The sequence below is a fragment of the Cnephaeus nilssonii genome (assembly GCF_951640355.1).
Source record: "Cnephaeus nilssonii genome assembly, chromosome: 23".
NCBI lineage: Eukaryota > Metazoa > Chordata > Mammalia > Chiroptera > Vespertilionidae > Cnephaeus > Cnephaeus nilssonii.
The window spans coordinates 13,120,175-13,142,391 of NC_137094.1; the positions used below are offsets into that span (position 1 = coordinate 13,120,175).

General features: G+C 58.8%; 2 protein-coding genes across 4 annotated transcripts in view; both read right to left on the reverse strand.

The window, feature by feature from the left end:
• Positions 1–1,183, reverse strand: part of TLR5 (toll like receptor 5) — a 42,862-nt gene extending 41,679 nt beyond the window's left edge. For all 3 annotated transcript variants that reach the window (XM_079763699.1, XM_079763698.1, XM_079763700.1), the window contains exon 1: positions 1,053–1,183. In XM_079763699.1, the coding sequence (XP_079619825.1) occupies positions 1,053–1,154 (102 nt within the window). In that variant the 5' untranslated portion in view covers positions 1,155–1,183. The remainder of the gene's footprint in view (positions 1–1,052) is intronic.
• A 7,063-nt stretch (positions 1,184–8,246) lies between these two features.
• The window catches only part of SUSD4 (sushi domain containing 4), a 70,462-nt gene continuing 56,491 nt past the window's right edge, over positions 8,247–22,217 (reverse strand). Inside the window, exons 6-9 of the mRNA XM_079763728.1 lie at positions 14,588–14,785; positions 13,055–13,199; positions 10,979–11,361; positions 8,247–9,506 (exon numbers count right to left, since the gene is read on the reverse strand). Of these exons, the coding sequence (XP_079619854.1) occupies positions 9,478–9,506; positions 10,979–11,361; positions 13,055–13,199; positions 14,588–14,785 (755 nt within the window). The 3' untranslated portion in view covers positions 8,247–9,477. The remainder of the gene's footprint in view (positions 9,507–10,978; positions 11,362–13,054; positions 13,200–14,587; positions 14,786–22,217) is intronic.

The window sequence follows — 22,217 nt, forward strand, 5'->3', positions numbered from 1 at the left end:
GCGTGAAAGTGAGTGTGAGTGGGTGTGAGTGCGTGTGTGAGACAGAAGAAGAGAGAGAGAAGCCCATGAAATCCATGTCTATTTCTGTCCTCCCTCCCTGTTTAAAACTGAATCACATTGGTTTTCTCTCCCACAGAGAGATTTACACGCCCCCCCCCCCCCAATCTCCCGGCCAGGCCACCTCTACCCTCATGCTCAAGGGGTAACATAAACTACTCTGAGTGGAGATATCTTTAAAATGTCACATCCTGAACCACCACCCCCCCCCGCCCCCACTCACACACACACACCCACCCCGCCAGGAGTGGAGCGGAAGCGTGATGGGGCATGCTGGTCCCAAAGAAGGAGCATCAGAAAGGACTAAGCCAGGGGCCTGGGGAGAGGGACGGGCCCTCCGTGGAGCCCCGCCGTCCCTCCCTGATCGGCCTCAGGACATCAACAAGATGTGCTGCTGCCTCAGAGTGTGTCCCTGAGGCAGGGAGACGACTTCTGGAATGTTCTGGGTAGAGCACTCTATTGGGGATGGGTGCCCTCTTTCAAGCATTTCCTTCTCTCGCTCTGCTCTGTGGCTGTTTCTTCGATGTCCACCTCCTTCAAAGTCCCCTTCTGTGTCGAAGCATCTCGGTTAGACCTTCACGGTCCCCTTCCTCAGGCCCCTCACCCCCCCCCCCCAGTCTCCCTGGTCTGAAGCTGACCAGAGCAATTACTATAATGCTGTGGACTTCATTGTGTCACCCCCAAATACCACGTGGAAGTCCTACCCCTCAGTGTGATGTTGTTTGGAGATGGGGCCTTCAGGAGATAATGAAGAGACAATGAGGTCACGAGGGGGTTGGGGGTCCTCACAACAGGTTTGTGGCTTTAGAAGAAGAGGAGGAGCGTTTGGGTTTTGTTATAGCAGCCCAAGCAGACTAATACTTGCTACAAGCCATTCTCACGTTTAGGTAGCATTTATGGAACCGGCACCGAGCCAGGTGCTAGAGACGGTTGAAGTCGGAGACGCTGTCCCGTCTCTAAGGAACACACACTCTGCTTGGCGATGTAAGACTCACCACAAGGCAAAGGCAGACACGGAGAACGAGGTCTCTGAGTGGGAGCAAGTCAGCGTGCGGCAGATTGGCATATCCTCGGCACAGGGGCCCAAGAACATCCATTAGCAGATACACACACCCTCGCCCACACAGCCACGCACTTCTCAAATCCCTGGTGGCGAAGCCGTGTGAGCGCAGAGGGACGAAGCAAAGACAAGTCCACAGCCCGAGTTTCTCCGAGACCTCTCAGGGTGACCTTGACAGATGGCATCGGGGGAGTCAAGTTCACAAACTAAACCAGTGGCCACCGCAGCCACGTGGGGAAGCCACGACTCAGACTGAGCCAGTCTCTGTCTCTGGGCGACTGTGAGCCCAGCATCGGTCCCATCTTCTTGCTCACTGCCTCCCACCGCGTGGTGAAATATTTACATTCCCCCCTCCTTGGACTGGGGGGAGAGTTTCCCCAACTTGCAGAAAACCTTTGAGTGACATTGGCCTCCACCGTCCCTCCTAGAGATGCAAATTTTCTCCCAAGCCCGGGGCTGAGGATGTTCGTCCTCTCTCCCGGGGTTCTCGTCCAGAGGAAGGCTTGCTGTTCAGTTCAGTTTTCCTTCCTGCGGGAGCCAGTGCTGACGGAATTATGGTAATCCATCCTGCCCACTCCTTGAAATCTCCCTGAACCGCACAGGTCCCGCCGGGCGTCCGTTGATATAATGCTAAACGCCAGCTCGCCACAGACAGAGAGCCCTAACCTCCCCAGATAAATTGCTCTGCAAGGAGAAATGCAAATCACGGCTCAAAGCCGGTCCGGGGTCTGCAGGGCGCATACCAATGCGGCTTTCCCCTGCGTGGATTTGTCTCCTGACGGGTGGAAACATGAAGCCGGTTAGCTGTGGTTTCCCCTTCAGAAACGCAGCAGGCACCACAGGGTCAGATGCTGAGCCGTGAAGCACCAGATCCGTGGAGGGACCGCACCGAAGAGCATCCCTCGGAGCAGGACCGAGTAGGTGAGAGCAAGTCCAGAGAAGGATGCGGGCAAATCTCGAACCCGTGACCTGAGCTCCACCTCAAGCATAGGAGCTGGCAAATCGTTCCAAAAGCAGCAGGTAAATTCCCTCTGGTTCCTTCCCCCAAGGTCCTCTTCTCTTCAAAAACAAAGCGATGGCTGAGTCTGGGACATTCCTGGAGAGAGAGGGTGGGGCTCGGGGCCCACCCTGTTCTGTCTTCTCTGCCCAGAGCAAAGTCCAGCACATGTTTGCTGAGTGAATGTTTGTTAGGGAGCGGGGTGGGGGGGTGGGGGGGTAGATGGAGAGGCAATAGCTGTCACTCCTGACAGCAGGCAGAAGAGAGGTAGAGGAAGGAAATCAATGAAAACGTATTTTAAAAATAAAATCTATATATATAAAAGCCTAAGCGACCATTAGGACCGGACGACCCGCTGGTAGCAATGACGTGCACTGACCACCAGGGGGCAGATGCTCAACGCAGCAGGCCCGGTGGTCAGTGCGCTCCCACAGCCAACCTCCCACGGCCAGCCAACCTCCCGCGGTCCCTCTCCCCGGCCGGCCCCTATCGGGACTGGGCGAGACGGCCCCGATCGGCCCCCGATCGCCAGCCAGGCCGAGGGACTCCACCTGTGCATGAATTTGTGCACCAGGCCTCTAGTAAATAAAGTAAAATGCTCGGGGAGTGTGACCCTGCGGATACCTTGACTTTGGACCCCAGAACTTCTGGAGAGTCCATTTCTGTTGCTTTAAACCACCCAGTTTTTGGTAACTTGTTACTGCAGCTCTAGAAATGGAGTACAGCGGGAACAGCCGAGATAAGATAAAAATAAGAGATTTTAAACAACACTAATAAATAAAATAAAATATGGACCGCACGGCCTGGTTGTGGGGTTCTCTCCGTGAGGTGGTGGAGGTAGGCGATTCCGAAATGACCCCGCGTCTCCTATTGTTTTAAATTTTTCTAACCACAAAGAATTTGTAAGTTGCATGCTGTTGCAGAGAAAACAGAAGTAGGATTTATGCTTCGCCATTTATGCAGCCAATTTCATAGATATTAGTTCGTTCTATCATGTACCTGAAAGGTACACATTACTGTTTCCCCCTAAGAACTTGCCGAGTGTGGACAGAAATGACTTACGCAGGATAAAGACTATTTACTGAGAACCAAGACCAAACATTTCACTAAGTGGAAAAACGCCGAAGTCGTTTCTATTAAATCCGGGGCAAGATAAAGCGCGGCTGTCTCCACTGTCGATCAACATGGCTTCGGAGCTTTAACTAAGGGAGTAAGCCAGGAGGATGAACTGAGCGGAGGAGTAAGTGCCCAGAAAGAAAGGAAAATATCTTTACTTACAGATTATCGGGAGTGCACCTCGATAACCTAATCGATTTTAACGAAACCATATTAAAATTAGTAGGGGAATTGAGTAAGCTAGGTGGGTAAACAGAGAAAGTTTTGACTTATGATGGCAATACACATTTGGGAAGGGAAATGGGAAAAAATATCCCATTCATAGTAGCAACAAACTGTAAGATTGCTAAGGATGTGTTTAGCAAGAAAAGAATTTTGACTGGACCAAGCCCTCCCCAATGAGACGCCGTTACCCCAAAACAGGAGAAGAGCACCCCCTATTTCTGTGCTTCGTTATCACCTGCACCCCGCCCCCCATGCCACCACTGCCTGGTGGCTTGTGTCCCTTCGGCTGTGTCCAGTCCCTGCACTTTGAGTGATGGGGCCCAATCGCCTTCACACAGACAACAGACGGGGGGTGTCAGGCCTGGGAGCGAGCTGCAAGGGGTAGGAGGGCGGGGAGCGGGAAAGGTGGCCACATTCCGAGGGAGACCGGAAGCCGGGAGTGTCCCAGGCCAGTACCTGCACAGCCGGTTCTGCAAGCGGCAGGAGGTGCCCACCAGGAGCGGAAGCAGCCACTGCTGGCTGGCACTCAGGCTGCCAGGCACCCGTCCAGCCTGGCTGGCTCCCGGGGCGGCTCGGTGCCCGGCCCAGCCAGGCTGGAGGCGCAGAGGCTGTGGAGTTGCTTTGTCACCCGAGGGCCCTGAGCCCAGAGCCAGACCAAGCTCCGCAGCTGCTGAGGAGCAGGGGGATTGGGGTTCGGGACCAGCCGTGTCTGGTTGTCTGAGCGAGCCTGCAGGCAGCGTCCTATGACTGCTGTTCCTTGGGCTTTGGGCCAGGACTGAGGGCTGAAGGGGACACTGAACTACACTGTGCCGGACCCTCCCCACCCACCTTCCTCCCCTACATCAGTGTGCACATGTGCATGCACACACACACACATGCATACACACATATGCACACACACATGCATACATGCACGCACGTGCACATGCACACACACACTCGCTCGCACATGCCTAACCCAGGCTCGGAGGGTTCTTGGCTCTTTGAACAGCCAGGAGAGAGGCAGGACACGCCACAGACCTGCCCGCCCCGCAGATGCGCAGGGCTGAGACGCAGAGGGACCCGCATTTGTAACTCCTCCGGAGCCCAGAGGAGAGAGAGCAGCGCCGTTCGGAGTTTTACTCTCTCGGGCGCTGTTCTGAGCAGTCGGCACCATCGTCCCACTGACCCCATCACGCAGGCCAGGTGGGCGCCGTCAGCGTCCCCGCTTTACAGCTGGAGGAGTCGAGGTGCCCACGGCGGTGAGCTTGCCCGACGTTGCTTCACAAAATCCAGTGGGCAGAACGGCTCTCTCACTCGCTTGCTCGCTCACTTCTGCACCTCACCCGGGCTTCTCGTTCTCCCAAGGGAGCATTGGCCTCCTGAGCACACCCCCCTCTTGCCCCCAGACCCCAAGACCCCCTCCTTCTTGCCCCCAGGCTCTGGCCTGAGTCCCTCTCCAGTTCCATCTCCCTCACCTTCTGCCCACCCTCCCCTCCCCTGGGCCTGCTCTTCATCTGGAGCCTCAGAGCCCCAAAGCACAGAACAGCCATCCATTTCCCAATCCCCCCAGCTCTCCTGCACCCCGACACCCCACGCCCCCTGCTCTCAGCTCGGCCGAGGGCGCCTCCCAGGCCCAGGCCCGGTCCTGTGCTCCGTGGCTCCCAGTTTGAAGCTGCCTGACCACCAGGCCTCACTTTCCGCGAGAGCACACAGCAGGCGCTTAATAACTGCTTACTGACTGCGACGGGGTCTGTAAATAAACCTTATAGGATCCAAGCAGAGCATATCTGTCTCCTTATCCCCTTAGGCTCCACCCCGACCCCCCTCGCCCCCAAACTCTACACGCATCTGCTGGCATTTGGTGTCTACATCCCCGGGCCTTGGAGGAGCAGGGGTGGGGTCCCCGCTGGCTCTGAACACGTGGGGGAGGCTCCTACTCAGGTATTGGGGCCACTCCCGCTGCCTCGGGGTCCCCAGGGCCTGGTTCTGCCCAGCGTGGAGGCGGGCAAGCTGCCTGCCACGGCAGTTACACCTAATGGCCTCGACGCCCCACGCCCTGCGTTAAGTTTTATGATTTAACGATCGGATGCCGCCGTGCGCAGCGCCGCCCGCACCCCATCCCACCGCCCTGAGCAGTGGCTGCTCTCCTGGGCCCTGTTCTGCCAGACCAGGCACCTTTACCGTCCTCTTTATCGCCTCGGAAACGCACGGGCATTAACTTTCATGCCTTAAATCTAAACTAAGCGATAAAACTGGGGAGGCAGGTGAGTGCTCATCTCCAGGGCCGCCCGTGGGGTGACCTGAGTCCTTCGGGGTCCCTGGGACAGGCTGAGGCTGGCTGCCCGCCCTGAGCAGAGCCTCTGTGGCATTCCCAGAGGCCGAGCTGGGAGGAGGGCAGAGGCCCAGGCCAAGGAGGGACACTGTCCCTCTGCCCGGACCCTTAGCCAGGACAGGGCTCCTGGGAAGGGGGCCCAGGGGGTCAGACAGAGCACAGTGTAGTCCATCCCCTTGGGGCAGCCCCAAGCAAGCCTGTCCGTAACCTGTCGGGGGGTGGCAGGGGCAAAGGCAGGTCCAAGTGCCCAGAGACCCATGTCCTAGTGAATCAGCCACCCACACGCTCCCGCACACTGACCACAAGGAGACGGCGGCCACTTACCAAGTGCCTGCTGTGCGCGGTGACTCACATCGCTGTCCTCCTCGCCCCAGCCCGGGGGAGGGCAGAGGGGACTTCGCTCCGGTGTCTGCAGGAGGAGAAAGAGGCCCGGGGAGGGCAATTACTCATCCCAGACACACCCGTGAGCGGGGCAGGCAGCTCGGAAGCCAGGTGTCGCCCATTGCAAAGCCCAGGCTCGCCCAAGCTATTCCGCTGCCTCTGTGGGGAATACACAGGGGCCGGGCCAGACGGGGGGCTGCCCAGCACCACGCGGCGTCGGGGGAGGGAGCATCCGGGCCAGCAGGCGTGGCCCATGAGCCTTTGCGTTTGGCGCCCACTGGCCTGGCCCGCTGTGTGGCCAGGGGCGCAGTCCCTCTGCAGGAACGGGCGGCAGGCTGCCGGTGCCAGCTGCTGGGACGGCTGCAATCAGGTTGGAATGGCTCTGCAGATCCCACACCAGCAAACCGCAGCCTTCAGTGTGAAAACATGGAATCCGAACACGTGGCCGGTGTGGCTCCGTGGATAGAGCATCGGCCTGCAGACTGAAGGGTCCCGTGTCCGATTCTGGTCAAGGGCACATGCCCAGGTTGCAGGCTCGATCCCCAATGTGGGGTGTGCAGGAAGCAACCGATCAATCAATGATTCTCTCATCATTGATGTTTCTATCTCCCTCTCCCTTCCTCTCTGAAATCAATTTAAAAAATAAAATCAATGGGAAAATATCCTCGGGTGAGGATTAAAAATAATAAATAAATAAAAACATGGAAGCAAAGTGGGAAGATGCGCTGGGACTTCGGTGCTTGTGACGGAGCACGCAGCCAGAAACGGCTGCTCTGTGGTTCCTTAAATACCGACTTCTGTGAACACCTCGGGGGGCCCAGGGACAGACACCCTCGGCCCTCCCTGCAGGCTCCGCCCTCCGCCCTCCACCGACCTCTGACCTCCGTCCCGAGGGTGCCTCCCTCCCCGAGCAGGGAGTCCTGTGGTCAGGGCCGGCTCCCTCCACACGGCACCTCTGGGCACAGTTCACAGGGTGGCCGTGTGTTCTCGTACCCACTGGCTCCTGAGGCTGTTGGAGAAAGATCGGTACGTTCATACCCCGAGGGCCTCCGGGACGTTGAAATGAAGAGAGAGTCCGAGTCCAGGCCTGCTTGGGGCGCCAGGAGGATTCTTTCCTGCCACCTGAGCCCACCGTGATGCAAAATACACCCCCCCCCCCCCAGAAACAGCATGGGTGGGTGAGATGCTGTTGCGGCCACAAACTCAAGGGACCAAGCGGAGGACCCCGGTGACTGGGGAGATACTGTCTGATGGGTCCACTGAACCCACACTTCCTTCCTACCAGCCTCCATTCTTAGAACAACGTTGACACGAATACCCGGGCACGTGTGGCACTGCGGTACCTGTCCCCGCAGGTGTGGGGCTAGACAGGCATCCGCGACGTACTCGGCTTGCAGGTGAGGGCCTGCGTGCCTACTTTGGGGTGCAGAACGGTTTCTGGAAGGAGGTGAGGCCAGGCCCGGAGCCAGCCTCCCAAGTCTCCCCGCCCCCCCCCCCGACACCCCCACCCTGTGTGACAGGAAAGGAGACACTTACCTGTGGCCTCTGAGACAGGCACGCCCCCCATTTAGGGAGCCTGGGAGGGAGGGCAGCTGTTGGCATGGAGAAGAGCGGAGACCGGGCCCGACGGGGATGCCTGGAAGGCTGCCTGGAGGAGGCGGCCCCAAGTGCGCCCTGGATGCCCCACTCCCATCCAGCCCCCACGTCCTCTCTCTCTCCGAGCGGGCCAAGGGGCATTGAAGCACAAACACTTACAAAAACCATCCCTTCTACGGGCTTGTCGTACCAAGTTGTGCCCGTGGCAGGTGAGGCCGTCAGGGGACAGAGACGTGATGACTAAACACGCGACCCACCTGCCCGGCACGCCCACCCCCCAGGGCACCGGGCCAGGCCTCAGGTTCTAGTCCGCCGCTTCATCTCCATCACCCACGCTCACGGTCCCGCCCTGCCCACCCGACGCCCTTCCACCAGGAACATCACGCTTCATACGGGCATTTCCTTTTTAATTTTTAATCCGTCTGTGTCCAGAAAGAAACAGGATTTGATCACGCTTGCCGCTCTCACGGCTCCGTCAGCACAGCAACGTGATGGGGCCACGTTTTGTCGGTATTTATCTAAAATCCACAGAGCGTCGTGGATTTGAAGAGACACCTCACGGCTCGGGGAACTTTCTGCATCCATCGTTTTCGTAGGCACCACAGCCAGGGGGCGCCGGCCGGGAGCCCTCGGGGTAGGAGGGCAGGGTGGGCAGCCAGAGGCCCAGAGGGGCGGAGGGCAGAGCCGTCTTGGGGCCGGGAGGCCTGCCCGCGGACTTTGCAGGACAAAAATAGAAGGAGAAAAAGTACATAACTCCAACCTCATCTTTTATTGGGAGGAGGGACGTGTTTACAGAAACAATTTCTGTTCGGGAAAATAAAGTATGGCTGAGTTTGGGAGTGAGGGCCACACTGAGAACAGCTGGCCAGAGAGGGCTCGTGACGCAGATCGAGGGCCCACGGAATCTTTCTAAGACGCCGCCACAGAGCCCCGCCGCCGTGGGACGTGTCGAGACACCTTCAGTAGAGTCCCAGGATGTATCCCACGCCACGGGCCCAGGTGCTCGGCCGTGCACACACCTACCGTCGCGACTTCGCCCCAGGACAGCACGCAGGACACGGGCTCTCCTTTTTGAAGAAGCTTCCAGAAAGCAGAGCCTGCCCGCGCCTCTCCTCTCCTTCCTCGCTGGGTCTGCCACGTCCCGCTTTGGTCGTGCTGAGCGGAAACCGCCAGATCCGGGAAGATGGTCCGAGAGCCGTCGGGGAACCGTCCCGCCGGGCGCCTCCAGGGGGCGCGCTGCTGCTCTGCCCGCAGCCCCACCCAGACTCCCCGCCGAGGCCCACCCAGCCCCACGGGGGATCCGGGGACAGTTGGAAGCAGAGGTGGAAGCGGATTTACGCGATGTGACATGCTTTCGGCGGGCGCAGGTGGCACGCGTGACGTACGTCGGCGGGACGCGGGATCCGGTGGCCCGTGCGTGGACCGCGTCCTGTTCCCCAGCACGCGACCCCTTCCTCCGGGCCCGCACGGGGGTGCCCCTCGTCCCTTGGTTTCCCCGTGGTCGTGGCAAACCCGCAGGCCCCAGGTAAAAGGCCAGCCACCGCAGTGTGTCCGTGTCCCACACCCACTGCCGAGTCCGTGACGTACGACGTGAATCACTGTCTCCGTGTAGACAGATTAGAACACGGCCCCACCCCCATGCTCGGTCCTTCTGCAGCCTCCCTCCACGGGACCGGGTTCCGTTCCCAACGGGGCAGCAGAAGCACGGGGGAGGGGGGATCTCCTTCCAGGCTAGGCGTCTTCTTCCATGAGCGGGATCTCTGTGGGAGGAGATGGTGGTTACTGACTGCACCCCCAGCCCCACTCCGAGCCTCCAGGACAAGCTGCATGAGACGATCTGCAAGTCCCCACCCCGGGGAGAGGAAAAGGCTAAGTTCCACAGATCCGGCAACAATCAAAAACCCAACTCCTGCCCAGGACCAAACCAGAGAGGGTCGGACCTGCATCACCACCATTGGTCCACCATCCAGAACTGAAATATCATTACTGACAGGTACGCACAAGGAACTGTTTGACATCGAAATTGGGACTCAAAAGAACTGTTGGCCCAGAAAGAAACTCACTACAGACTGATTCATTTGCCTCTCGGCATAACCGTTATGGCTTGCCTCATTTTCGGTTCTTATAAGTGCATTTCTTGTATCACATGATCTCACTCATCTAGGGGAAATAATGAACAACATGAACTGATGAACAAAAACAGACCCGGAGACAGGGAAGCATCGATCAGACCGTCAAACCTCAGAGGGAAGGCAGGGGAGGGTGGGGGGAAGGGGGAGAGATCAACCAAAGGACTTGTATGCATGCATATGAGCCTAACCAGTGGTCACGGACAACAGCGGGGTGGGGGCATGTGTGGGGAGGGGTGGGGGATGGGAATGGGGGGATGAGGACAAATATGTGACACCTTAATCAACAAAGAAGTTGATAAATAAATAAACATAAAACAAAATAAATTCCATTTAAAAAAAATAAAATAAAAAACCCAACTCCTCCGTATCACAGCGACTTGCTGGGAGGTCTCAGACGCAGCTCGTAAAAAGGAAAATGTTAGCTGTTAGCCACGCGCCCTGACACTCATTCCAAGAGGCGACCATTCCGGGCACAGAGAGGCGGCAGGAACTGCAGAAAAGGATCCTGGGGGGACCCAGGAGACCCCTGTGACTGCCGCTTCCTGTGGCTGGAACTGCCGTCTCGTTTGCAAAGCGGTGCCCCCTCCCCTGGGACACGGGCCTACGCCGTCTGACGCACGTTCCTGCTTTACCGCGAGCCGCACCCCGCCTGTCCTGCGACACGCAGACACACGCATCCTGCCCCATGCCTCGTAGAAACGCCCTGCATGGGCACAGAACGTCTCCGGCCCTGCCCCACGGCGCCCGCCTGGGTCTCCCCTCCTGGCACGGGTGGGGGCTGCCTCCCCCCAGGCCCCGCTCTCCGAAGTCCTGCCTAATTAAGGGATCGAGGAGGCCAGCATCCGGGGTCAGAAAGATGCTCTGGAAACCAAGGACCGGCCCCTGGAGCCTTTTCGCTCTGGACGGTGGCTTGGTGCCCGGTGAGCCTCCTGAAATGTCCATTTGGGCTCATCCCGTGTGAGGTGAGGGTCCCCCCTCTCCTAACGGGCCTTGCCCGCGGCCTCCGCACGCAGGGAGAGCGAGCAGCCCGACCCGGCTGTGTGCGAAGATGCTGGGAGCTGGTGCGGCCGTGTGTGCCGGGCCCGGGGGCAAACACTTACCGTCTGCGATGTCGATGCCCGGGCTGGTGGATGCCACCTCCCCCGCCGCGCTGGCAGCCGTGTCGGGGTCGTCGGAAGCGGGGCGGGTGCCCCCCGGGCACGTGGGGGACGGGTACAGACTCGGGAGCAGCTCGGAAGCGCCCGAGACGCCGTCACAGGTGTCTGACGCCCCGGGGCCTGCGTCCGTGTCCCCGGGGCCGGGGTAGGCCGGGGGGCTCTGGTCCTCGACGGGCAAGGGGCAGCCCCGGCCCCCAGGGGCCAGGTACCCGGGGCCTAAGGCACTCAAGCCGCCGCTCACAGCCTCGTCGTAGGACGGGAGCATCACGGGCACGCCGTCCACCACCACGAAGTCCGGGTCGCTGCTGGAACTCCTGGGGGGCCCCCTGTGCAAGGCAAAGCGGTTCCGACACGTCAGGGTGACACGCCACCCCGGGGAGGAAGCCACAGCGCCCCCCGCTGCAGCCGGGGTCCTCGGGGCCGTGATGGGAGCAGAGGTTTCTTTTAAATATATATATATATATATTTGTATTGATCTCAGAGAGGAAGGGAGAGGGAGAGAGAGAGAAACATCCATGATGAGAGAGAATCATTGATCGGCTGCCTCCTGCACGCCCCACCTTGGGGATGGAGCCCGAAACCCGGGCATGTGCCCTGACCGGGAATCGAACCGTGACCTCCTGGTTCATAGGTCGACGCTCAACCACTGAGCCACACCGGCCGGGCTGAGGTTTCTTCTCCTCACCGTCTCGTGCCCTCCCGCCTGTCCCCTCCGCTCTCCCCTCACGCTTCCTTCCTCCCTCTGGGACCGCTGTGCCTGGCCTTGTGGCCTTAACCTCCCGGCAGGGGACCAGATGGCCCGTTCCCGCCGAGCATCCGTGTGAGAGTCTCTGTGGTGTCGCTCAGGAAGGCTGCTGCGAACAGAACAGGTAAGAGAATAGGGGCTGCCCTGGCCGGTGTGGCTCAGTGGATAAAGTGCCGGCCAGTGGACTGCAGGGTCCCGGGTTCGATCCCGGTCAAGGGCACGTATCTCGCTTGTAGGCTCCATCCCCGGCCCTGGTCGGGGCAAGCGGGGGAGGCAGCCAATGAATGCGTCTCTCTCACATCGATGTTTCTCTCTCTCTCTGTCTCTCCTCCTCCCTTCCACTCTCTCTAAAAATCAATGGAAAACTATCCTCAGATAAGGAACAACAACAACAACAAAAATGAGTGGCCTTTTCTGATGCCCAGGGTCCCCGAAGGAGAAGACGGACACGGGGACAGATGAGTCCTCGGGGACAGGCCGCTGTGTCTGTCCGTGAGCCCAGGCGAGTGTCCTGGGACGGTTGGCCCCCTGCCCTCCTTCAAAGGGGCACAACCCACCCCTTTGCTTTCCACGTGGCTTCTTCCCGACAGCGGCCTGCGGGCAGCGGGCCAGGAGGCACTTCTCGGACCCAGAGGGTGCTGGTGGCACCGGAAGGCGCCGGGCCAGGCCCCTCTGGGAGGAGTGTGACCGTGTCCTCTGTGGGGATGGCGGCGGCGGGAGGATGAAGACACCAACCCAAGCTCATCGGTGAGTGGGGGGGATGCGGGGGGGTGGGGGCGCAGCGCCTACTGGAGGCAGATTCCCACGGGCCCTGCCCTGACCCCAACCAGAACCCTTTCCCGAGACTTCCCATCACACACTGTTTTTGGACCGCTGTTGGGTCACACAGCTTTGACCTTGTCTCCTAATCAGCTCTGTGCATTCCTTATCCTCGCATGGACCACCCGCTGCAGGGACCTCACTCCAGGCCGCGTGCGGGGAGGCGGCAGGGGCATGGCCCACATGCAGCCCTGAGTCTGCGCTCCCCTCTCTCACCCCAAATGCCCCCCGAGGACCGAGGACCGAGTCCAGGGAGGAAGGGAGACAGGCTCCCAGGGGGCGGGAAGGGGGGAATGAGGTCTGTCTCCTGCTTGGTGCCCTGACCTCCAGGCCCCCCAAGACGTCGCAGGGAAGCGTTTCGCTCTCCCCGTGTCCTCCCCGAGGACCGCCCCTCTGCACGCGCTGCCCGCCCAGCTCACCCTCCTCTCCCGGCGGCCCCAGGGGGCGGCACTGACCTGGGGGGGAAGTGGGCCTTGAACTTGGTCTGGAACATCCTGGCCAGGATGACGAGCAGCAGCACCAGCAGCACGCTGGTCGCCGTGAACGCCACGATCTTCCACGTGGTCAGGAGGGTCTCGTGGGTGTTGGGCCACGTTTGCTCTGCGGGGGGGGGGGGGGAGAGAGAGAGAGAGAGAGAGAGAGAGAGAGAGAGAGAGAGAGAGAGAACGAGCCTGGTCCGTGGTCTCGGGACCCCACAGCGCTAACCCTGTCCCCAGCGGGCCTCTGCCAGGCTGGAGGGCGACCTGCATGCGCCCACTCCAGACGGGGTGAGAGCCTGCTTCTGGGGCAGAGAATGAAGGGGGGCCCTCCCCTGGGGAAGTCGTGTTCCGGAGCAGGGAAGGGGCGCTGAGCTAACACCTTTGTGAGGGTCTGGGATGGACTGGGGGGTGGGGGTGGGGGGGTGAGAAAGAACAGGAAGCTGGGAGGGCCGCGGGAGGCACGGCCGTCACATGCTCCAGGTAAGGGGAGGCAAGGGCCGACCCCCAAAACAGAGTCCTGTCCCTTGGCCACAAGCCCCCCGTCTCCTACACTTGCCCTGTGTGGCTGCTGGTTCCTCCTCCCTCCTCTCATTTTTGTTTGTTAATCCTCACCCGAGGACATTTCCCCAGTGGTTTTTAGAGACAGCGGAAGGGAGAGGGAGAAGACACAGAAAAAGAAACATCGATGTGAGAGAGAGAGACATCTATTGGGTGCCTCCCGCCACCCCCCAATCCAGGGCCAGGGATGGAGCCTGCAACGGAGGTACACGCCCTTGGCCGGAATCGAACCCATGACCCTTCAGTCCGAAGCTCTAACCACTGAGCAAAACTGGCCAGGGCCTCCCTCCTCTCATCTTGCTCAGCAGCCTCCCGTAGGCCTCCCTGCACTGCTCCTCCGGCTGGTTCCCGGGACCCCGGGGGGGGGGGGGGGGGGGCTCTGGGGGCCCGTGTTAACCGGAGCTTCCCTCACTCGCTGTGTCCAGGGGGAAGGTGTGCAGCCTCCCACTGCTCAGGGCAGGTGGCCAGGGGTGCACCAGGGAAACCCCAGGGCGGGCGGGATGGGGGGAGGATGGGAGGGAAGGAGACGGTGGGCGGGTGTCGCCGGTGCTCGGGTCTCTGTACCCTGGAACCCCGAGGCCAGTGATTTGCTGGTAACTTGTTATCAACTAGGCCAGTGGTCGGCAAACTCATTCGTCCACAGAGCCAGATATCAACAGCACAACGATGGACATTTCTTGGGAGAGCCACATTTTTTCAACTTAAACTTCTTCTAGCGCCACTTCTTCAACATAGACTCGCCCGGGCCCGTGGTATTTTGTGGACGAGCCACACTCAAGGGGCCAAAGAGCTGCATGTGGCTCGCGAGCCGTGGTTTGCAGACCACTGAACTAGGAAGTACTTAAGTGTGCACGCGGCTGATGTCTTTCTAAGTGCGAGCAGGTCTGACCCACAATGTCGTTTCCGTGGGCCCGGCCGTGGGGCCGGGGCAGGCAGACCAGGGTGGCTCACCTGACTTGACGCAGTAGACCTGGTAGGCGGGGAACCATTCCCCGTACTGGCAGGTGATGTACTTGTAGTCACTGGTGAGGCTGTAGCCGGGGTCGCAGTAGAACTCCACCACGGTCCCGTGGCTGTAGCGATCGCAAGGCCGCGGGTGGCAGACGAAGTCGCCGTGGCTCACCATGGGGGGCAGCGGGCAGACTTGGGCAGTGGGGAGGAATAAGGGTGTGAGTACCGGGCGCTCCCCGCGGGGAGAGCCCTCCGGACACGGCGGGGGGCCGGGCGACCGCAGCCCCGAGAGGCGCGCGTCCGCCACGGTCCCTTCCGCGCCCGCTGCCGCCGCGCGGTCTCCTAAAGCACACTAGTGGCCCGGTGCACAAAATCTGTGCACATTCAAAGGGAATTAGTTAGAGGAAATATTTTAATATTAATGTTTGCCCTTTATCTATAATAGAAGTGTCAGAGATGAAAGAAAATTAGTAAAATGTATATGAAAATCTCCCTCCTGTCAAGAGTCTGGAGCGTGCCCCCGGGACCCAGAGTCAAGTCCCCGCCCACCACCCACACGCACTTCGAAAATGCAGGAGATCCAGACCCAGCCGGCCCCACCCCCATTGGGTGAGACCCAGACCTGGCCGGCTCCATCCCTGGTAAGCCCCTCCAGGCAGGGGGCACAGCCCCAGGTCCCCTGGCCCAGGGGCCTGAGGTCCCTTGCCCTGGCCAGGTGCCATGCAGCCTCAGGTCGTGACATTATGGCATTCTGTCTAATTTGCATATTCCTCTATTATATAGATAGATGGTCAAAGAGAGGTTCGCTCGCTTTACATTGCAAAGAGTGTGCCTGCTTCACGGATAGTATGACGCTACTCTGTTCATGATGCATGCTGCCATGTGCCAGACCACCTAGGAAGTGAGACTAAGATATTTATGGGCAAAATACTCACCGAAGGAACAGCTATCCCAAGCCCATGCCTGTGGCGAGGCTCATAACTGGGACCATCCAAATTCCCTAACCCCGTGGTCGGCAAACTGCGGCTCTTTGGCCCCTTGAGTGTGGCTCTTCCACAAAATACCACGGCCTGGGCGAGTCTATGTTGAAGAAGTGGCGTTCGAAGAAGTTTAAGTTTAAAAAATTTGGCTCTCCAAAGAAATTTCAATCGTTGTCCTGCTGATGTTTGGCTCTGTGGACTAATGAGTTTGCCGACCACTGTCCTAACCCAATTCCCAAAGGCCCTGCTGGGGTTCGGCCAGTGGCAAGTTTGCAAGGATTCTGGTGGCTCTGGGAGGGAACCCGGCCACAGCCTCCCCCTCGAAGGCGACCTGGCCGGTGGGCAGTGAGCAGCCGGGCCGGCAGTGAGCTCGGTTCTGCCTCCAGCCCTCTGAGTGACGTCACGGAGGCCACTTCCCCGATTTCCGCCTCGATTCTTCCCTTCTGTCAAATGGAAGCTTATTCTACCCTCAACGACCTCTTACGGTTTTTCTGACCCCAACGTCCTACGATTTTGGGGAGAGGGAAAAAGTGGTTTTCCGTTGCCTCTCTTGAGCCCACACGCTGGGTTGCAAGGTAAGAACGGGTCTACCCCCCCTCACCCCATGTCCAAAAGATGGGGTTAGTGGAATTCGTGCTTCCTCTCGCACCACAAAGGGCTCGCCATCCTGGGCCACGACCCCGTGCTCCAGGAGACAAGCCAAGCCCCACCTCCACAGAGGCCAGCTCCAAGCCACTAAGCACTCTGACCCAAAACATACATATATGGCCCTGGCTGGTGTGGCTCAGTAGATAGAGCGTCGGCTTGCGGACTGCAGGGTCCCCGGGTTCGATTCCGATCAAGGGCACATGCCCGGGTTGCAGGCTCGATCCCCAGTAGGGGGTGTGCAGGAGGCAGTTGTTCACTGATTCTCTCTCATTGTTGATGTTTCTCTCTCTCCCTCTCCCTTCCTCTCTGAAATCAATAAAATATATATATATTAAAAAAAACATATATAATACACAGAAAGAGAAATGATCGTGAACACAGGTGTCATGGTAACAGGTTCGAGGGGAGAAAGGAAGGACATGCAACACCAAGAAGGACAAGGGAAGGTGTGGATGAGCATTTTACCTGCCTTTCGCTCCCCTCGTCTAATTACTTGGGGAAGAAGACAGGGAGTTAGGGGAGTCGTTTATTCTGGCAAATTCTTCTGGCTGCCCAGGCACAGACAAGTGGGGGTGGGCTGGAAGCTGAGGAGGGAGGACCCCCCCAAAACCACCCTGTAGAACACTCTCAAGCAATTCCCCTCGTGAAAAAGGCCCAGGGGGTGGCTACGGGATTCATCGCCTTCCGTGTTGCCCTCGGTTGCAAGAGCGTTTACTGCCGTGAAATACGAGTTCGTGAACTTCCCAGAGAGGAGAGGAGAGACTAGCTGCTGCCTGGAGCAGGCCTGGAGAAGATATTCTAGGCCAGGGGTCCTCAAACTTTTTAAACAGGGGCCAGTTCACTGTCCCTCAGACCGTTGGAGGGCCGGACTATAGTTTAAAAAAAAACTATGAACAAATTCCTATGCACACTGCACATACCTTATTTTGAAGTAAAAAAACAAAACGGCAAAAACACCCGCATGTGGCCCGCGGGCCGTAGTTTGAGGACGCCTGGTCTAGAGTTTAAGGCCGAACACGGAGATTTTCCCCGTTTCTGCAGTCATCTATTTTCTGAGCAGCATGAAGGCATCCTATGGGTGGCTCAAGCCACTGGCCGCTTAGCTCCGCACCCTTCAGTGGCCTGAAATTTATTTTATTTATTTATTTTTATTATTATTATTTTAATCCTCACCCGAGGATATTTTTTCCATTGATTTGTAGAGAGAATAGAAGAGAGAGGGAAAGACAGAAGTATGGATGTGAGAGTAACACATGGATGGGTTGCCTCCTGCACGAGCCCCAACCAGGGCCCGGGCTGGGGAGGAGCCTGCAACCGAGGTACATGCCCTTGACCGGAATCGAACCTGGGACCCTTCGGTCCTCGGGCTGATGCTCTATCCACTGAGTCAAACCGGCCAGGGCTTGGCCTGACACTGAAATGTCACAAAACAAAGACCTCGGCTCGCAGGTCTGTGAGTTTTCACTATGAGGCGGCTGCCAGGCACAGGGAGGACCGGCGGGTGCGAAGCAGGAGCCCCGGGGAAGAAGGCTCTCCGCTGGCCGGAGGGTGGGCATTCGGACGCACCCAGAATGCTGAGCCCCGGGGACGCTGCGTGTGGGATTTCTGCTGCGGACCGGGGGCTCTAGCTGCAAAACACTCACAATTCCTACCGGCACATCGGACAAAGGGCTCCCACAGTCCGCAGCACACGGGGGTCTTCAGTCTTCAGATGTATTCACCGACTCATGAGTCAACCCATCCCTAAGCCTGGCCCCCAAGAGACGGTTCCGTGAAGACATGAGGGCTGGCACCTGGGCCCAGACCCACTGTGCCCGCCCCCCGGGGCCGATGGAGGCCCCCCAACAGGCTGTCTGCTCAGTGACAGCCTAGGGGTGAAGGGCTGGGAGCAGCCGGCTGGAGCCTGGGGGATCCCTTCTCTGAACGTGAGTGTGTGGTGGGGGAAGGGGGGTGTCCTCATTTCTTGATTTGGTGGGAGAGGCCATTCCAGAATTCTGCCACCTTTGCTCCCTTTGGAGGGAAGAAGAATCCCCTCTCTTCTTCCTTCGGTGTCCGTGTACGAGTCTGCATTTGAACGAGGTAAAAACACACTCCTAGGAGACCAGAGAGCTGGAGGGCTGAGGGTCACGCGTTTCCAACGAGGCTAAAGGAAGGCGAGGTGCTAAGGCCCGTGGACGGGGGCCACGGGGGGAGAGGGGGGTGGAGTTCAGGGCCATCCTCCAGGTCAGGGCTCCTAAGATCCAAGGGAAAAGGATAGCAGGGAAGAAATAGCAGGGAAGCCGGAAAACTTGGTTCCACTTGAGAAACAGGAGCAAGGCCTCGTGGCTTCGTTAGCACAGGAAGATCAGCGTCTCTAGATTCAACATAGAAAACATACATGGGTGCTGCTTGATGCCAAGGTACAGTCTGCTCCCGAGGACAAGAGCGATGTGTGAGCGAGAAGATGGAGAAGCCACGGTGGCAATTACTTCTTGTGTGTGTGTGTGAGAGAGAGAGAGAGAGAGAGGGAGAGAGAGAGAGAGAATGAGGCACGGTGGCCCCTGCGACACGCCGGTGACACGCAGGCAGTCATGTCCCTGTAATCGCCGTGCTGTGATGTATGATGGGTACACGGGAAGGAATGACAATAATTTACCATTGCGAGTGAACAATACATCAACGAGATTGCCTGCTACTTGCATTTCCCTCTAATAAAATAAAATTAAAAAACCTGCTGGGGTCCCGGGCAAGGTGGTTATCACACAAACAGTGTCACCCCGAGGAATCTCAGGAAACAAATGTTTGCAGGAGACAGAGCAGAGGGCGTTGCGCTAACGTACGGGCCATGATGGCCGAGCAGGTTTTCAAGTTTGCAGAACGACCCCGCGTCCTTCAAGACACTCAGGGCTTCCCTGGCTCACGTCCCCAACGTGGCAGGGCGAGTGCCGGCAACACGCGTGTCTGCAAAGGGGAAGGAAGATCTCTTTGGTTTTGGAGACTATGATGAACCAACAATCCCTTAAGACGTTGACGCATGTACTCGGAATTCCAAATGAGGGTTCTAAATGGGCTGTCTGCTCGCTGGCTTGAAGGCTGGGAGTTGGAAGAGATGGGGGGGTGGGGGCGAGGGAGTCTGCGACCCGGCAAATCATTTCATTTCTCTGGTCTCAAGTTCCTAAGGAGGCAGAACCGGATGAGTGATCTTCATACGTGACAATGGCAAGTCTTTCTGCAGATAAACCCGCAGTGGGAACATGGTATGGAGCATAGAGCCCCTGGGGGTGGGCAGCTGGAACAGAGCTACCTCGGGCCTCTTTGCTTCCGAGGGAACTCCTGGGCCTCAGGGCCTGGGGGGAGGAGACGGGGGCGGGGGGGTGCGGGCAGGAGTCCAAGGCCACCTGGCCAAGGGTTACCTGGCCTGGTATACACCTCTTCCCTCGGGCTGAGGAGAGGAGAGAAGGATGGAGGCTCGGGCAAGCAGACTAAGCCCCCCCACCAGCCCCTTCCCATGAAGAGAGGCCCCACTGCATGCTGGGTAAGGGAGAGAAGGGGCATTCGTTTTGCTTGTCTTCACTTCCTGCTGATTTCATTTCACGTCGAATCCAGCTGCTGACAGGATCACGGGCGCGCGGACGGGGAGCTTGACAAGCCCAGGAGAGGAGGAGGAGACCATGGCCCTGGCCAGCTGGCCCACTGGCTGGTGGGAGGCTCTGGCGGGTGGGGGTGACCAGTTGGCCGCTGCTATTATCACTTCGGGTGAGGGGAGCAGGACTTGAATTCCTGATAGCAATGGCCCTGGGCACTTAGTACCCCTCTGGTCATCACCACAGCCCTACCTGGGAGGGAGGGAGGGAGGGAGGGAGGGAGGGAGGGAGGGAGGGAGGGAGGGAGAGAGGGAGGGAGGGAGGGAGGGAGGGAGGGAAATTCCAACGCTCAGCCATCACACGTAGCACAGCTTGGGCCAAACCATTGAGGGAGTGTCCTTCTCCCTCCTCCCAACCCTCTGACACGGGTCCAGGGTCCACTAAGGAGTCGCCATGGGCAGCTGGGCAGACTCAGGAGCCAGGGCAGTGCCGCTGGGGAGTCGATCAGGGCTGCTCTTGACTCTGTGACTCACTCCGAGGCCACGTCCTGGGGCCTGGTCCCCATCGGTGCAGAGGGCACAGGAATACCTGGAGCTGTTGGGGGGCTAAATAAATAAATTCCAAGTCAAGGGCCCAGGGCCCAGAGGACGCTCAACAAACGCCCGTTCCTCTCCCTGGACACTGTCAGCGGCCTCCAGGGGAGAGATTCCCCAGGCGCCCCCCGCCTCTGCCGTGCCTCCCAGAGCCAGCCGAGGGCAGGGCGGCCTCTCGGGACAGTGCGTCCCGTTCACAGCAGAGCCGAAGGATGTGGCCGCCTGGGAGATGCTCCGGGGACCACCTCCCCAGCTCCTCCCCGGCCACCCGAGGAGATGAGGCCCCTGGCCAGCAAGCAGCAGAGCGAGGCTGGGCCCCCGGCTTCCGGCAGGCACTCCGGGCCCTGGACGTGCCCGGGAGAGCAGCGTGGGGAGCAGGGGAGGGCTCAGGAGGCACGAGGCTGGGCCTCTTGTGAGCAGGTGACCCTGAGAAGGCAGGAAGCTCTCTGAGCCTCAGTTTCCTCATCTGCCGGGTGGCACCCCTCATTTCTCACAACGCTCGTAGGCTGAGCGATCCTGGGTCGCGGGTACCTCCACGTTGCCCGGCGCCGAGTAGGCCTCCAAACGCTGTCACGTGCCGGCTGTCATGACGCTTGTTTCCACATCACGGGGTGTCTCACCTTCTCCCCCCTGGACTGCAACCTCTTCAGAGTGAGGGGTCACGTCCTCTCCTCTCTCTGTGGCTCCCCAACTCGCTGCTGCTCTGAGCCCGGCAGGTGCTCCCTAAACACCATGTCACCGTGACCGGAGTTCTCAGCACTCACACATGGGGACGCGCCCACAGTCATTGTCAAGGTTGCTTTTCAAAAAAGATTCCTTGGATTCAGAGTGTGCGTGCGTGTGTGTGCGTGTGTGTGTGTGATAGAGACAGGCAGCCTCCGAAATGAAGACTGGAAAGCGTTAAGATAAGAGATGAGGCAAAGCACACAGACGCGCAGGGAGGCTGACCAGCCACGGGACCACGCAGCTCCTTCCAGGCGCCCGGATGGACCCTCATCTCTGTGTAAATGGCATGACCTGCCCTGTGCCTCAAGCCTTTGTGGTTTTGGGGGCTTTGCCCCCACCGCACAGCCGTGGGAAAACACGCGTGCGTCCGATCGCCCACCTCGATAACATGGGGGCAACAGCCCGGACCTCGAAATACCAGCTGCTCCACACCTTTGCCGAAGCGGCCAGAGCTTCTCCTTCCAGATGAGAGACTCCTTCGTGGAGCCCTCACAGTTCACGGCAGTTACTACTGCCCAGCATTTCCCCTCATCACCTGGGATGCGTCTGAGAGCCGTGGTCGGCAAACGGCGGCTCGCGAGCCACATGCGGCTCTTTGGCCCCTTGAGTGTGGCTCTTCCACAAAACACCACGGCCTGGGCGAGTCTATTTTGAAAAAGTGGCGTTAGAAGAAGTTTAAGTTTAAAAAATCTGGCTCTCCAAAGAAATGTCAAGCGTTGTACTGCTGATATGTGGCCCTGTGGACTAATGAGTTTGCCGACCACTGTCTTACTTAGACAAACACAGCTACAAGTATGCAAGCAACACCAAACAGCATCTGAACTACCAAAACAGTGTCACGACGTATATGCATCAAAGCCTATACCCAATGTCACCCCAATACATTTTTTTAAAAAGCCTGGATACTTTCTTCACACCATCATGCCCAGTGGCTCACTTACTACTGATGACTTTGAACACGATTTTAGAGCTAGAGTCACGATGGACACTTGATTGACCACCTACTACGTGCCAAACACGTCACCAAATGTGCTGCATCCGTCCCCACTGGGTCCTCACAGTCCCGCGAGGTAAGGACGGTTGCCTCCCCCTTTTATGGCTGAGGAAACGGAGGCTGATG